We start from the raw sequence: 12,087 nt of genomic DNA, 5'->3' as shown, positions 1-12,087 counted from the left end.
GCACCGTGACAGAGTTAAGGTCAAAGGTCAAAGGTTCCTCACTTACCAGAGCAGGATGCCGTCGGCCACAGCCTGGAACAGCGCCCCGGTGTTTGGGTTGATGGGCAGGATGTGGGCACAGTCTGGGTCGGTCTCCAGACTGGAGTTGATGTAGTTGGCGAAGGCGAAACGTTCTTGGTCTGAAACCAAGAGTCAGGACCAGGATGAACAGATACTGGTACTGGTACTGGTACTGGTACTGGTCAGTACGCTCCGATGAGTCACCTGAGATGGAGTGTTGAGTTCCTTCACTGGAGATTGTGCTGGTTCCTCCGATGGCAGTGATGCCCGTCTTCTTGACCAGAAGTGTTTTAAAAGTATTTCCCACATTGTCCACGGTGGCGTCTTCGTAAATCTGTAACGGAAAAAACACACCGACAGACAGACTTACAGACAGTCAGTCAGACAGACAGTCAGTCTTATAGTCAGTCAGACTTACAGATAGACAGACAGACAGACAGACAGTCAGACAGACAGTCAGATAGTCAGTCAGACAGTCAGTCAATCAGTCAGTCAGACAGACAGTCAGACAGACAGTCAGTCAGTCAGTCAGACAGTCAGTCAGACAGTCAGTCAGACAGTCAGTCAGACAGTCAGTCAGACAGTCAGTCAGACAGTCAGTCAGACAGTCAGTCAGACAGTCAGTCAGACAGTCAGTCAGACAGTCAGTCAGACAGTCAGTCAGACAGTCAGTCAGACAGACAGTCAGTCAGACAGTCAGTTCTATAACCCACCTTTAGGAACTCTGAGAACTCGATGGTACCGTTCTTATCCAGGTCCAGACCCTGGACCAGTTCCCTGATCCTGTATCCAGGCAGCGACTGTCCCACGTCGTCTAAAACATTACTGATCTCAGACGAGGTGATGTGACCGTTTTTATCCACATCTACAGGTGAGACAGAAACCAGGGGAGACCATGGTCAGTCCTGGTACTCCCCTCAGGTTTACTACAGTACCAGTACCAACCAGTCTGTAGTACTGCAGTATTTGATCCTGTGGTTTATACTCCGTCTCATGTACTTCTGGGTGTTGAGGCTGACAAACACTGGTCGAGATGATGTCAACACACGGTGAACCAATCAGGGACTGATTAACAAATACTCTGTGTTTGTGTACTAGTACACGCAGTACTGTAGTACGTAGTACTGTGGGGTTAGTTTTACCCACCGTAGGCGTCAAAGCGTTCCCTGATTTCCTGGAGCTGCTCCTGGCTGAGTGTTGACGACATGTTGACACCTGGTAATAACAGACGACAACACAGCAAACACCACAGTCACATGGTGTGTCAGTCATCAACGTCAGGTCTGTGGCTCGCTTCACGGCTGCACGCACACAAATCTGACAAAAGACAACAAAAATAGTCGACATTCCAATCCGTGCTCCTCGCCGTCTCTGCGTCTCACGACAAGTCCTGACCTGGGCCGCGATCACGTGACACATAAACAAATGGGCGTCCGTCCCAAACATGCAAACAACGCTGAGTGGGTCTGACCAGACCACACCCTGGGTTCACGACCTGGGCTCACGACCTGGGCTCTCCTCAGGCCACGCAAGGTCACATGACACCACACACACACACACACACACTTGATACCATTTAATTATGTTTTGGAATGACACGTGTGTGTGTGTGTTAAACAGGTATTTCAGCTCAGCAGTCAACAGACAGTCAACAGACAGTCAACAGACAGTCAACAGAGCAGAGGAATGTGGTCTGTACTGGATCATCACAACAAGGACTCAGGTTCACACAAGGTCTAACACCAACACAGTACTAGTACTAGTACCAGTACTAGTACTAGTACTGGTACTAGTACTAGTACAAGTACCAGTACTAGCATTTAAGAAACCTGTAAAGTCATCCAAAAACTACACCCACAGGTGGAGGATTCTTCTACGTCACTTTATCTTAAACGACCAGTGGAACAGAATAATAATAATAATAATAATAATAATAATTATTATTATTATTATTATTATTATTATTATTATTCATTTTAAGACCAGATAAAAATAATTCAAACATGTTGACAAACAAAACACCATCTCATCACTGAAGAGTGTGTTTGGTTTTAAGATGAGCTAACGAGCTAACTGACGAGCTAACTGACGAGCTAACTGACGAGCTAATTAACGTGTCCACTCACCGACACTGACGTCATCAAACCTCCCCCGCCTCACACTTTCATCACACACCGCTGAGTTACTACTAACCTGGTCAGAGTACTAACATAAAAAAGTCACTAAACCTTTCACCCTCTTTCACACCTTTCTGAACACAGGTGGCGCTCGTGTCGCAGCTCCGTTACTCACAGAATGAAGTCAAAAGTAAACGCAGAACAACCTCCTCTGTCGACTGGACGGACCGCTGTGACCCGGGAGGAGAAACTCTGTCTCAGCCTGTCTCCGCTCCTCTCTGTCCTTTTCTTCAGGAGGAGGAGGAGGAGAAGGAGGAGGAGAAGGAGGAGGGCTCGGCCCCGCCCCTCTGCCCCCCCTGACCACGCCTCAGTCCGCTCCACAACAGAGAAGTGTCGGTGTTTACCATCTGAGCAGTTATGATTGGATTCATTCATAACACACTCTGGGTCACGTGGTCAAAGAGCGGACACCGCTCCTGCCGTACAGTGAGAAGGTCAGTGGTTCCATCCCCAGCTCCATCTGCTGGCGATGGAACCAAAAACATGCAGTTTGGAGATTAGGTTAAGTGTTCACTACAGTTTGGTGTAAAGACTGATACAGTGCCCCCTACAGGAACATGGGAAAACAAATACACGAATGAATGTTTCCGCTAACAGTTCTAGATAAAGTCCCTTTAGGAACTCTGTAGATTAAAGTATTACACATGAGAAAATAGAGAGATATTGAAGTTTAGATGATTAGTAAAAATCATTGATTTAGAAACGACTCCCACGGAGTGAACACGGAGACGGTGTGAATGTGAGTGTGAACGGATGAACAGGATGAAGATGATTCACTGAGTCTGACCCCCCCTCACCCCCCTGGAGTGATAGGTTCTGTCTTGTCCAGGTGAATTCCTCCTCTGTTTCAGACCCACAGGCAGAACTGTGTTGGATGTTCTAACAGCAGAGGTGGAACATGTTCTAACAGCAGAGGTGGAACATGTTCTAACAGCAGAGGTGGGGGGGGTGAGGGGGGGGAGAATGTCTTCTCATTGGACAATACATTTCTGAATTTTCACCACCAGCTCTTGCTGCATCTTCAATTGACCTCTGACCTCCAGTCAGAGAAAGATGTTGGAGGAAGGAGAGTCTGTAAGAAGCTGCGCCCCCTACTGGTTTGATTGATGTCCTGCACAGAACTGATGAGTTGTTCTGTTTGGACTTTAATCAGTCAAAGAAAAACCAAGCTGAGGTCAGCATCCATCCATCCATCCATCATCCATCCATCCATCCATCATCCATCCATCTTTCTTCTTTTTTCAGACCAACGGTGCAGCAGGTGACAGTACAGTGAAGTACTTTTGTGTTTCAGTGAGTACTTTAAGTACTTCTATCTGGACTCCAACACGTTCTGCCTCTCTGACCACACCCATGTTAAGGCCACGCCCCCATCCGTTCGCTCACACACTTGTCCTTATTTGGCTGTGCTGTGAGCTCAGGAGGTGATTGGTTTGAAACTGGGACATTTCTCTGTGGACACACACACACACACACACACACACCTGTGCTGACTTGTTGTGTTCTACACACAGCTGCACTGGTACTGTTGACTCTGGTTCCACAGACACTGGGCTTGACCCGGTCCATCTGTCAGGACACGGTCAGTGCAGTTCTTCATCTGGCCACACAACACAAACAACAAGTTAGTAAACAAACAACCATTCCGGATCATTCCAGACCCGTGGGGCAACAACAGGAAGTGGATCAGTCACCGCTGAACCACAGAAAACCAAACATCTGTTTCCTGTCGGCCATGACGGCTCATTGTCGTGAATGAACTCTGGGAAATTCTTATCTGAGTTTTTGAGTCTCAACATCCTGACGAAGAGAACGTAGAACTAGAGCAGCTAGATGTCATACTTCTCACTTCAGACACCAACACCGTCAACCAAAGCAGGCCCACTGCCACAGCACCACACAGTGGTTACTGTCGGTATTGCAGCTGTGTTGACTTCCTGCAGACTCTTCAGGAAGTCTCAGCGCTGGAGTGGGGGCGACCCCGGGGGCAGATCAGCAGTGGGTGGATTCTGGTTCTGACCCCGTCCACTGGGTCAGAGCTACAGACCACACAGAAGTCTCAGCTAAAGTAATGTCCACACATGGCCTGTAGAGGGCAGCTGTTCAAATATACTGAATATTCTGAGTCTTAATTGGCCTTTTGATACAACTGTGTCCTAACGCATGTGTCAAAGTGTGGCTCCCCCTTGAGGTGAACATGTGTGTTTGTCTTCATATTAATGTTTAGTTCAGACACGTGGGCAACAGTTTACAATTTTATTTTTTTAATCAGAACATGATGACATAATGACCTTTGACCTCAGAATGAGGACCAGCAGCACAGCCTCATCAACCGCACACACACACACACACACACACACACACACACAGTTCTTATTTCATTGTCGTTGAACTGGAACAACATCCTGTTGATGCTGACATTTTTATTATTTCTTAATTTATGTTATTGAACAAAAAATGTTCGACTGTCTGTTCAAATTCTTTATTTCTGTGACTCAGCGTGTCCTGGACCCCACCGTGACCCCCCCCCCCCCGCCCCCCCCCCAGTCCCAAACAGTAGGAATGACCATTAGCTGCAAAAACCAAACCTCATGTTTGAATCCCAAATATATTTTTATGACTAAAACACCACGGAGTTGAAGGTGAAGTCATGGATGTGGTTGGTCCTTCAGTCTGACGACTCCCCCCCCCCACACAGCTCAGACACCAGGGTTCTGGACAGAGAAACAGTACAACACTGTCACAGCAGGTACTGGTTGTAGTACTAGTAGTAGTACTAGTACTAGTAGTAGTACTGGTAGTGTTACAGTAGTATTCTAAGATTGTGTCAGTAGAGGGCAGTAGAAGAAGAAGAGCAGAGCCAGCTCACCTCTGCTCGTCCGTCAGGTCAAAGGTTGCCAGCGTCTGATTGGCCAGCTGTGCTGTAGAGGGCAGACAAAAAGCAGCGGAGAGCTTGACCAGCTCCACCGCTGTCGGAGCTGAGCCGTGGCTCTGACACACGGACAGGAAGTCCTTCAACAGGTTCTCCCTGAGAAGACAGACAGAGGGCAGCAGTGAGCTGGACAGCCCTGGGGTCAAAGAAGGATTGTGGTAAAGGCGGGTGGACGGTCAGCAGCGGACTCACGGTGGAACTCTGTTGGTGGACTTGAACAGCTGCAGCATGTTCCTGCAGACAGAATGTAGAAGGAGACACTGCTGTGAGCCGACCAGAGTGTGAGGACGAGGACGAGGACGAGGACGGCGTCTCCGTCACCTACTCACCAGGCCTGGATCATGTTGGCTCTCAGCAGCAGGACGGTCAGGTTCTTCAGGGACGAGCCGGACCAGGTCAGGTGACTGAGAACACACTGAGAACACACTGAGAACACACTGAGAACACACTGAGAACACACTGAGAACACACTGAGAACACACTGAGAACACACTGAGAACACACTGAGAACACACTGAGAACACACTGAGAACACACTGAGAACACACTGAGAACACACTGAGCCACAGTACAGCCAGGTCAGCCGCCGGGCTCCACCGTTAGCTCCTCCCACTCACCTCAGGACTGTGCTCCTCCCTGGCCATGAGGGTCAGCAGATCCTCCACCAGGTCTGAGAATTTGTCAAGACCTGAAGACTTCATGTCTGAAAACACAGGTGGAGCAGCAGGTCAGAAAAAGACGGGGTGACGACGGGTGTAGCTGAGGAACCCAAGACTCCTGAACTGACCTTTCCATATGAGCGGCAGCAGATCCAGACGACTGTCTGTGTCCAGAGCCTGGAACAGGGACCTGGTGGCCTGGGAGTTCAGGTAGAACAGCTGAGGACAGAGAGGAGAGAAGAGCAGCACCGTCATCTTCATCATCTTCATCTTCATCATCATCAGTGGAGGACCAGAGGGCCTGGTTTCATGGTACTTTTACTCCTATCTTGATGCAGATGACGTCCAGCACAGAGAAGGCGTTGGTACTCACCGAGGGAACCAGATGTTTGTACCACTTCAACACACCATCGACGTTCTCCATCATACAGAGCAGGTTGAAGAAGACACCACTGCAGAGGAAGGAGGAACAGGAAGATATCTTCATGAAGACCCCCCTCAGGTCAGGTCAGGTCATGTGACCTTTGGAGTGATGTTTTTACTCACTAGTAACCAGTGGACTGGGAGTCATTTCCCAGCAGCCTCCAGTTCTCGCCCACTTCTACTAAACGTTGCACTTCATAACCCAGTTCCAGGTCTTTGATGTCCAGACACTGTCACAGCAGAGACAGGAAGAGGAGGAGGAAGAGGAGGAAGAGGAGGAGCCACAGGTGGAGTCAGTGAAGAGGAAAGAGTTCAAAACAACTCTGGATTCAAGGTTCATTCATGAAAATAATTAAAAACACCAAAACCAGCCGACCCAGTCCTCAGGAGAACCTCACTGAGAACACAGTCTCTACGACTCCATGAGTCTGAGTCTGAACAGACGAACGTAACGAACACATTGGACCAATCAGAGAGGAGTGAAATCTAAATCCAAAATACCTCAAACTCAGACAAACCTGACTCCATTAAACAGACGGAGGGAAGAGAAGACTTACTATTTTCATGGCAGTTCTGAAGAAGTGAACTGGAAGAGACAAAAAGATCAGACACACATTAGGATTCACACTGGATTCACACTGGATTCACACTGGATTCACACTGCGATGTGGTTTCAACACAGACACACAGGTCCATACCATCGTCAGGGTCCTGACAGGTGAACTGTTTTCCTCGCAGCTCTGACAAGATCTCCTGTAAAATGTTGGTTTTTTTGGCAGTAAAAGCTGTAAAAACAACAACAACAACAACAACAACCATCAAATCATGTGGAAACACAGACACTGTTGGACTGGAGGTGAAGTCACATGACACTCACAGGTTTTGTAGAAGATGCCCAGGACGTGGTTGTAGGTGGCCAGACTGGGGACTGAGAACACACAGGAACTGTAGCGTCTGATATTACTGTAGGGGTGTGTGTGTGTGTGTGTGTGTGGTCACACACTCACCTAGTCCAACAGCCTTCATTTCACTCAGGATCTGCAGAGATTTGGACCTGGCCAAAGAGTCACAGCGTCTGAGGGACTTCAGGATGTTGTTGAAGGTCAGGAGAGAAGGTTGAACCGACTGTTGGTTCATCTGAGTCAGCAGCTCCTGCTCACACACACACACACACACACACACACCGTCATCAGGATTGAGCAGAGACTCCTGCAGCTCTCAGATGTGAACGCACCGTTACCTCCATCAGCTCCCATCTCTCGGCGTACTTCTCTCTGACGAACGGCGCGGCCAGGATCAGTGCGTTGAAGATGTGGACGTCGGCTGGAGACGGAGCGGAGGTCGAGGTTAACGCACTGACTGTAACACTCAGACAGAAACACGGCCTCGCGGCAGAGGACGCGCCTCGGGGCGACTCACCCGTCAGTCTTTCATTCAGCAGGTCGGTGTACAGACTGAAGGCCTTGGTGTAGGCTTTGTGCTGAGAAGACACAGGCGTCAGGTGACAGAGGAACAATCAGACACGGCTGCTGACGGCGGTCACACACACACCTTCACCGTGCCTCTGATCAGAGCAGAGTAGCAGCGCGTGTCTCTGTGCGGCAGCAGGTTGAAGATCCTCTCTGCGTTGTTGTTCTCTCTCCAGGTGAACTCTGGACGCTCCCTGTTCTGTCGACCCCTGACCCTCGGACGCTCCTCCGCTGGTTCCTGAGCGACAGGAAGTACAAAGATGGTACTGTGCAAAAGTTCTAGGCAGGCCTGTAGAGAAGTAGCAGCAACTGACCACGTCCTCCGTCTGTGGCTCCACCTCCTGGCCCGGTTCTTGGTCACAGTACAGACAGATGAGGTCCAGCAGGTCATGAGTGGTTTCCATGGAGACGTTAGTGCCTGGGAGACCAGAAGTACAAGTACTGCTACAGTGGTACTGCAGTACTGTAGCAGAAGTACAAGTACTGCTACAGTGGTACTACTGTGAGAGTGTGTGTGTGTGTGTGTGTGTTCTGACCAGACTGCAGCAGCTGGTCGTACATGTCAGTCGCAGCAGAGACTTTCCTCAGACTGATTCGTTCCTTCAGAGCTTCTTCACTGACCTCCTCAAGACGCACTGACACTGTCTGTGGCATCAGACACTAAACACACACACACACACACACACACACACAAGTCATCAAAAATGGAAAACATAAAATACACCATAAAATGTGTCAACATCTACGGTCTGTCGACGTCTGTGATTCAGTCCATCCACAGAAGAACATGTTCTGGTCTCTGGGACACAGACCGTCTTACTGGTCTGTGGGACACAGACCGTCTTACTGGTATATGTGGTTCAGCGAAGTCCTTGGTGAAGAACTTGGGATGACTGTCGATGAAGTATTTGGCTGCAGCCTTTCCAGACTCCTGAGCCTTGGAGAACAACTTCTGCAGAGAAAAACCAGACACAAATATGTCTGTTAGAAAAGTGATGTCCCGGTGATGTCACGGTGATGTCACGGTGATGTCACGGTGATGTCCCGGTGATGTCACAGAGTAATCTGAAGGGGATGCTGCTACAATATGACCATAAAGTCTGAAGTGTAACTGCTGTATTAACCAGTTCAATCTGTCTTAGTTTTACTGTAGAAATGTTGTTTCAAAGGTTCAGAGTATTGGTACTAGTTATACTAGTAAGTGGTAGTAATCCTCTCTTTTTAAGGACACAGACGGACATTAACAGAACCTACTATTGACATATACAGTCAGTATAGGATATAAAATAAAAGAGGGTGGAGTGTGACGTACAGACTCAGGGAAGGACCTCGGCGACAGGAACGGATCATCCTGGAACCTGTAGTTGTACATCGTAGGATCCTGACGGAGAGAAACAGAGACGCTGATCAGACAGACAGTGGTCGCCGTGTCCAGAGGGTCGGAGGGGACGCTCCAACACTCACCCTGCCCACGGTGGACGACAGAGCCTCCAACACTGCCACCTGGCTCCTGTTGTGGAGAAACAGAGAGAGAGAGAGAGAGTTTTTATGGACAGTTATGAAAAAACAGATTCATCCACAACCAGAGTTGTTGGAAAGACGGCTGTGATTCCACACTTACCATGTTTTCTTCCTGGGGAGGATGATATTTTCATCAGACTCTGGAACATCACGATAGAGAAGAACTGCATTAAAGTGACTGAACATGAACTGATTCAGGATTAGAAACGTCATAATCTGCTCCAACTAACGTTAACTAACGGCTCAGATATTGTTAAAATTTGAAGATGATTTTAATTTTTTTTTAATTACATTAGGAATCCACAGCTTCCTCGGAGATAACGTTACCCCCTCAGCTGCAGCTAACCATTGTTTAACAGCCCGTACTGCCACCTACTGGTCACATTTCAATAGTTTAAACACCGATGTCACCACTGAGATTGAATAAAGTGATTCATGTTGAATTATTTGTTGTTTAAATGCAAAAACATCTCCAACTTTAAATCTTTACGAGTTCACTTAGTTACTTAACATGACGTAACAGTCCTGAGTGAATTACCTTTATTAGCATCGGCAGCTACTTGTCCACGAGATGACGTCCAACCAAAAGACCTTAATCAGGAGAACATGAATGACTTAAAGAGAAGAGACTTGAGGGACAGCATGAAACAGAATGTCTCTGTCCTCTGACTGTGTTGCCCTCTGCAGGATGTGACAGACGTTACAGCTGCACGTCAACATCTCCCACTTCAGACCGGAACCAACGATGGTGCAGAACATAACTGCAAATGTTCCCATACCTGCGACTCAACGACGGCTCCAGGTTAAACGTCAAAAGTCTCCCGTTTCTCTTGAAGTACTGCCCTACGTGCCTCCCGGACGCCGCCATCTTGATGCAACAGCGCGTGGCCTTCTGGGAGGACGGAACCATCAGGAGACGGGGGGTAGAAGGAAAAAGAGCATGTACAATAAAGCATATTTCCACGTCCCTTCATGTCCGTGGAGCATGTTTTCATTGACGTTTGTTTTATATTTGTACAGTCGAAGAAACAGCATTAATTGTGTTTCATTAACCGCCGTGTTATGTGGTTTTGAATCACCCTCTAGCTCGGGCTCTGATTGGTCCGATCCTGCTGTTTCCCCACGTGTGTTACAGACTCTGCTCTGTGTCGCGCGTGTGATTATTCCACGACATGAACTTAAATAAACTATAAACCGCATACATTAAAGGAATAAATAACCATGTTGTATGAAAAGGAGGTGCCATGGCGGCGGCTACACAGCATGTCCTTCAGCATGTACTCTGCCGAAGAGATCAGGTGAGAACTTAACTTGTTAGCTTCGATGCTAAACAGGAGTTAAAAACAAACAGGACCGCGTACTATACTGTACATAGATACTGTATATAGATACTGTTTGTAGATACTGTATATAGAGAGTGGCCACAATATCGTCAAGGTTGATGCGTTGGCAGAAGAACTAACTGATGTTATCGAGTTTGACCAGGGACCAGTTGTGATTGTTGGAGAACCGGGTCAGAATCACCAGGTGTGATTCTAGGCTCAGTGATTGCGAATAAATAAATGCAGGACAGGACATGACGTCAGGAAATCAAATGTAAACATCCTGGTCCTAACGTGACTGTGGTGAAGGACCGTTCAGCAGAGCTGCTGCAAACCCAGTGTGTTCTGTCTCTACTGTCCAGGAAGCTGAGTGTGAAGACCGTCACTAACCCCAGGTTCCTGGATGCAGTTGGGAACATGGCTCCAAACAGTCTGTATGATCTGGCCCTGGGGCCAGCTGACAACAAAGAGGTGAGTCAGCGTGGTTGTCCAGTGGGTCAGTGGTGAAGAGCTGGACCAGGTGTCAAAACACTGTCATCGTACCATTTACCAAACGTCTGTGTTATCACCACATGTACAGAAACACATCCTTTCTGCTGATTTGTGTATTTGTCTGAAGTGACAAACAGTTCCAGCAGAGAGAGAGAGAATCAAGAACTGATGGTCCTATTCATTCTCTCTTGTTGTTGTTTCTGTTCCTCCAGGTTTGTTCCACCTGTTGTCAGGACTTCAGGACGTGTCCAGGTCATCTGGGACACGTGGAGCTTCCTCTGCCCGTGTACAACCCACTCTTCTTTGATGTGAGTCCACCCACCCACACACACACACACACACCTGTGTACAGGTGTTGACTTTACAGTACCGTCGTTTCCCGCTCTTTTCATCAGAAACTCTACCTTCTGATCCGAGGCTCTTGTCTGGCGTGTCACATGTTGACGTGTCCTCGAGCCTCCATTCACCTGCTAATAAACCAGCTGCTGTTGCTGGACCATGGAGCCATGCAGGAGGTCTACCAGATAGACCAGGTCCTCAACCAGGTGTGTTTGCTGTTTATAAGAGAAGACAGAACTGTTGATTTAAAGACAAAGACAACTTCAACTCTCCTTTATTGGAACGCTGTATTTCAGTACCTGGAGGGGAATCCTAAAGCCTCTGGAGATGAGATCGAGGAAGTTCTTAGTGAATTTACAAAAGCAACAATAGGGGTGACTGGTGAAGGGCCAAAGGTCAACAAACCAGTGAGTACACACTCATACACACACACTAAAAGAATCACCTAATCCTAAATGATATCAAACATCACACTTGTGGAGGGAGCCCAAGTCCCACCAGGTGTACGCATACCACGGTTTGAGAAACGCTGTTATATTTGGTGACTGGTCCATGGCTGAACCTCTGAGTGTGTGTTGTTTCAGATAAAACACCTTGTTGAAAAGAAGAGCAGTCTGATAAATGACTTCTGGAAAATCCACATGAAGAGCAGGAAATGCCCCCTCTGCAGGTGAGCTGATGATGGTGATGATG

The 12,087-nt window shown here is 48.0% G+C and overlaps 4 protein-coding genes across 4 annotated transcripts in view; 1 reads left to right on the top strand and 3 right to left on the bottom strand.

Annotated features, from left to right (window-relative positions):
- LOC103391457 (plastin-2-like) overlaps positions 1-2,478 on the bottom strand; it is a 6,470-nt gene extending 3,992 nt beyond the window's left edge. Inside the window, 5 exon segments of the mRNA XM_008327726.3 lie at positions 47-179; positions 265-394; positions 774-925; positions 1,207-1,275; positions 2,353-2,478. Of these exon segments, the coding sequence (XP_008325948.1) occupies positions 47-179; positions 265-394; positions 774-925; positions 1,207-1,267 (476 nt within the window). The 5' untranslated portion in view covers positions 1,268-1,275; positions 2,353-2,478.
- A 2,286-nt stretch (positions 2,479-4,764) lies between these two features.
- ptcd3 (pentatricopeptide repeat domain 3) lies at positions 4,765-10,174 on the bottom strand. The gene is made up of 23 exons (XM_017039313.2): positions 10,021-10,174; positions 9,780-9,832; positions 9,342-9,381; positions 9,185-9,230; positions 9,033-9,101; positions 8,568-8,672; positions 8,257-8,380; positions 8,035-8,138; positions 7,803-7,958; positions 7,671-7,731; positions 7,492-7,574; positions 7,259-7,403; positions 7,129-7,179; positions 6,950-7,036; positions 6,809-6,837; positions 6,375-6,481; positions 6,202-6,280; positions 5,957-6,047; positions 5,783-5,872; positions 5,499-5,628; positions 5,362-5,403; positions 5,107-5,265; positions 4,765-4,951 (listed from the first exon to the last, which is right to left on the bottom strand). The coding sequence occupies exons 1-23, from the start codon at positions 10,149-10,151 to the stop codon at positions 4,906-4,908; spliced, it is 2,028 nt and encodes a 675-aa protein (XP_016894802.1). The 5' UTR covers positions 10,152-10,174; the 3' UTR covers positions 4,765-4,905.
- Positions 10,175-10,397: 223 nt separating this feature from the next.
- The window catches only part of polr1a (RNA polymerase I subunit A), a 17,551-nt gene continuing 15,861 nt past the window's right edge, over positions 10,398-12,087 (top strand). Inside the window, exons 1-6 of the mRNA XM_008327727.3 lie at positions 10,398-10,539; positions 10,926-11,034; positions 11,268-11,363; positions 11,451-11,600; positions 11,691-11,801; positions 11,979-12,064. Of these exons, the coding sequence (XP_008325949.1) occupies positions 10,463-10,539; positions 10,926-11,034; positions 11,268-11,363; positions 11,451-11,600; positions 11,691-11,801; positions 11,979-12,064 (629 nt within the window). The 5' untranslated portion in view covers positions 10,398-10,462. The remainder of the gene's footprint in view (positions 10,540-10,925; positions 11,035-11,267; positions 11,364-11,450; positions 11,601-11,690; positions 11,802-11,978; positions 12,065-12,087) is intronic.
- The window catches only part of irf2b (interferon regulatory factor 2b), a 28,451-nt gene continuing 27,734 nt past the window's right edge, over positions 11,371-12,087 (bottom strand). Inside the window, exon 10 of the transcript XR_003051979.1 lies at positions 11,371-11,397. The gene's annotated coding sequence lies outside the window, so the exon portion shown is untranslated. The remainder of the gene's footprint in view (positions 11,398-12,087) is intronic.

The sequence above is a fragment of the Cynoglossus semilaevis genome, chromosome 15, assembly GCF_000523025.1.
Source record: "Cynoglossus semilaevis isolate Cse_v1.0 chromosome 15, Cse_v1.0, whole genome shotgun sequence".
In the NCBI taxonomy this organism is placed as follows: domain Eukaryota; kingdom Metazoa; phylum Chordata; class Actinopteri; order Pleuronectiformes; family Cynoglossidae; genus Cynoglossus; species Cynoglossus semilaevis.
This window is presented reverse-complemented; position numbering and strand designations above follow the sequence as displayed.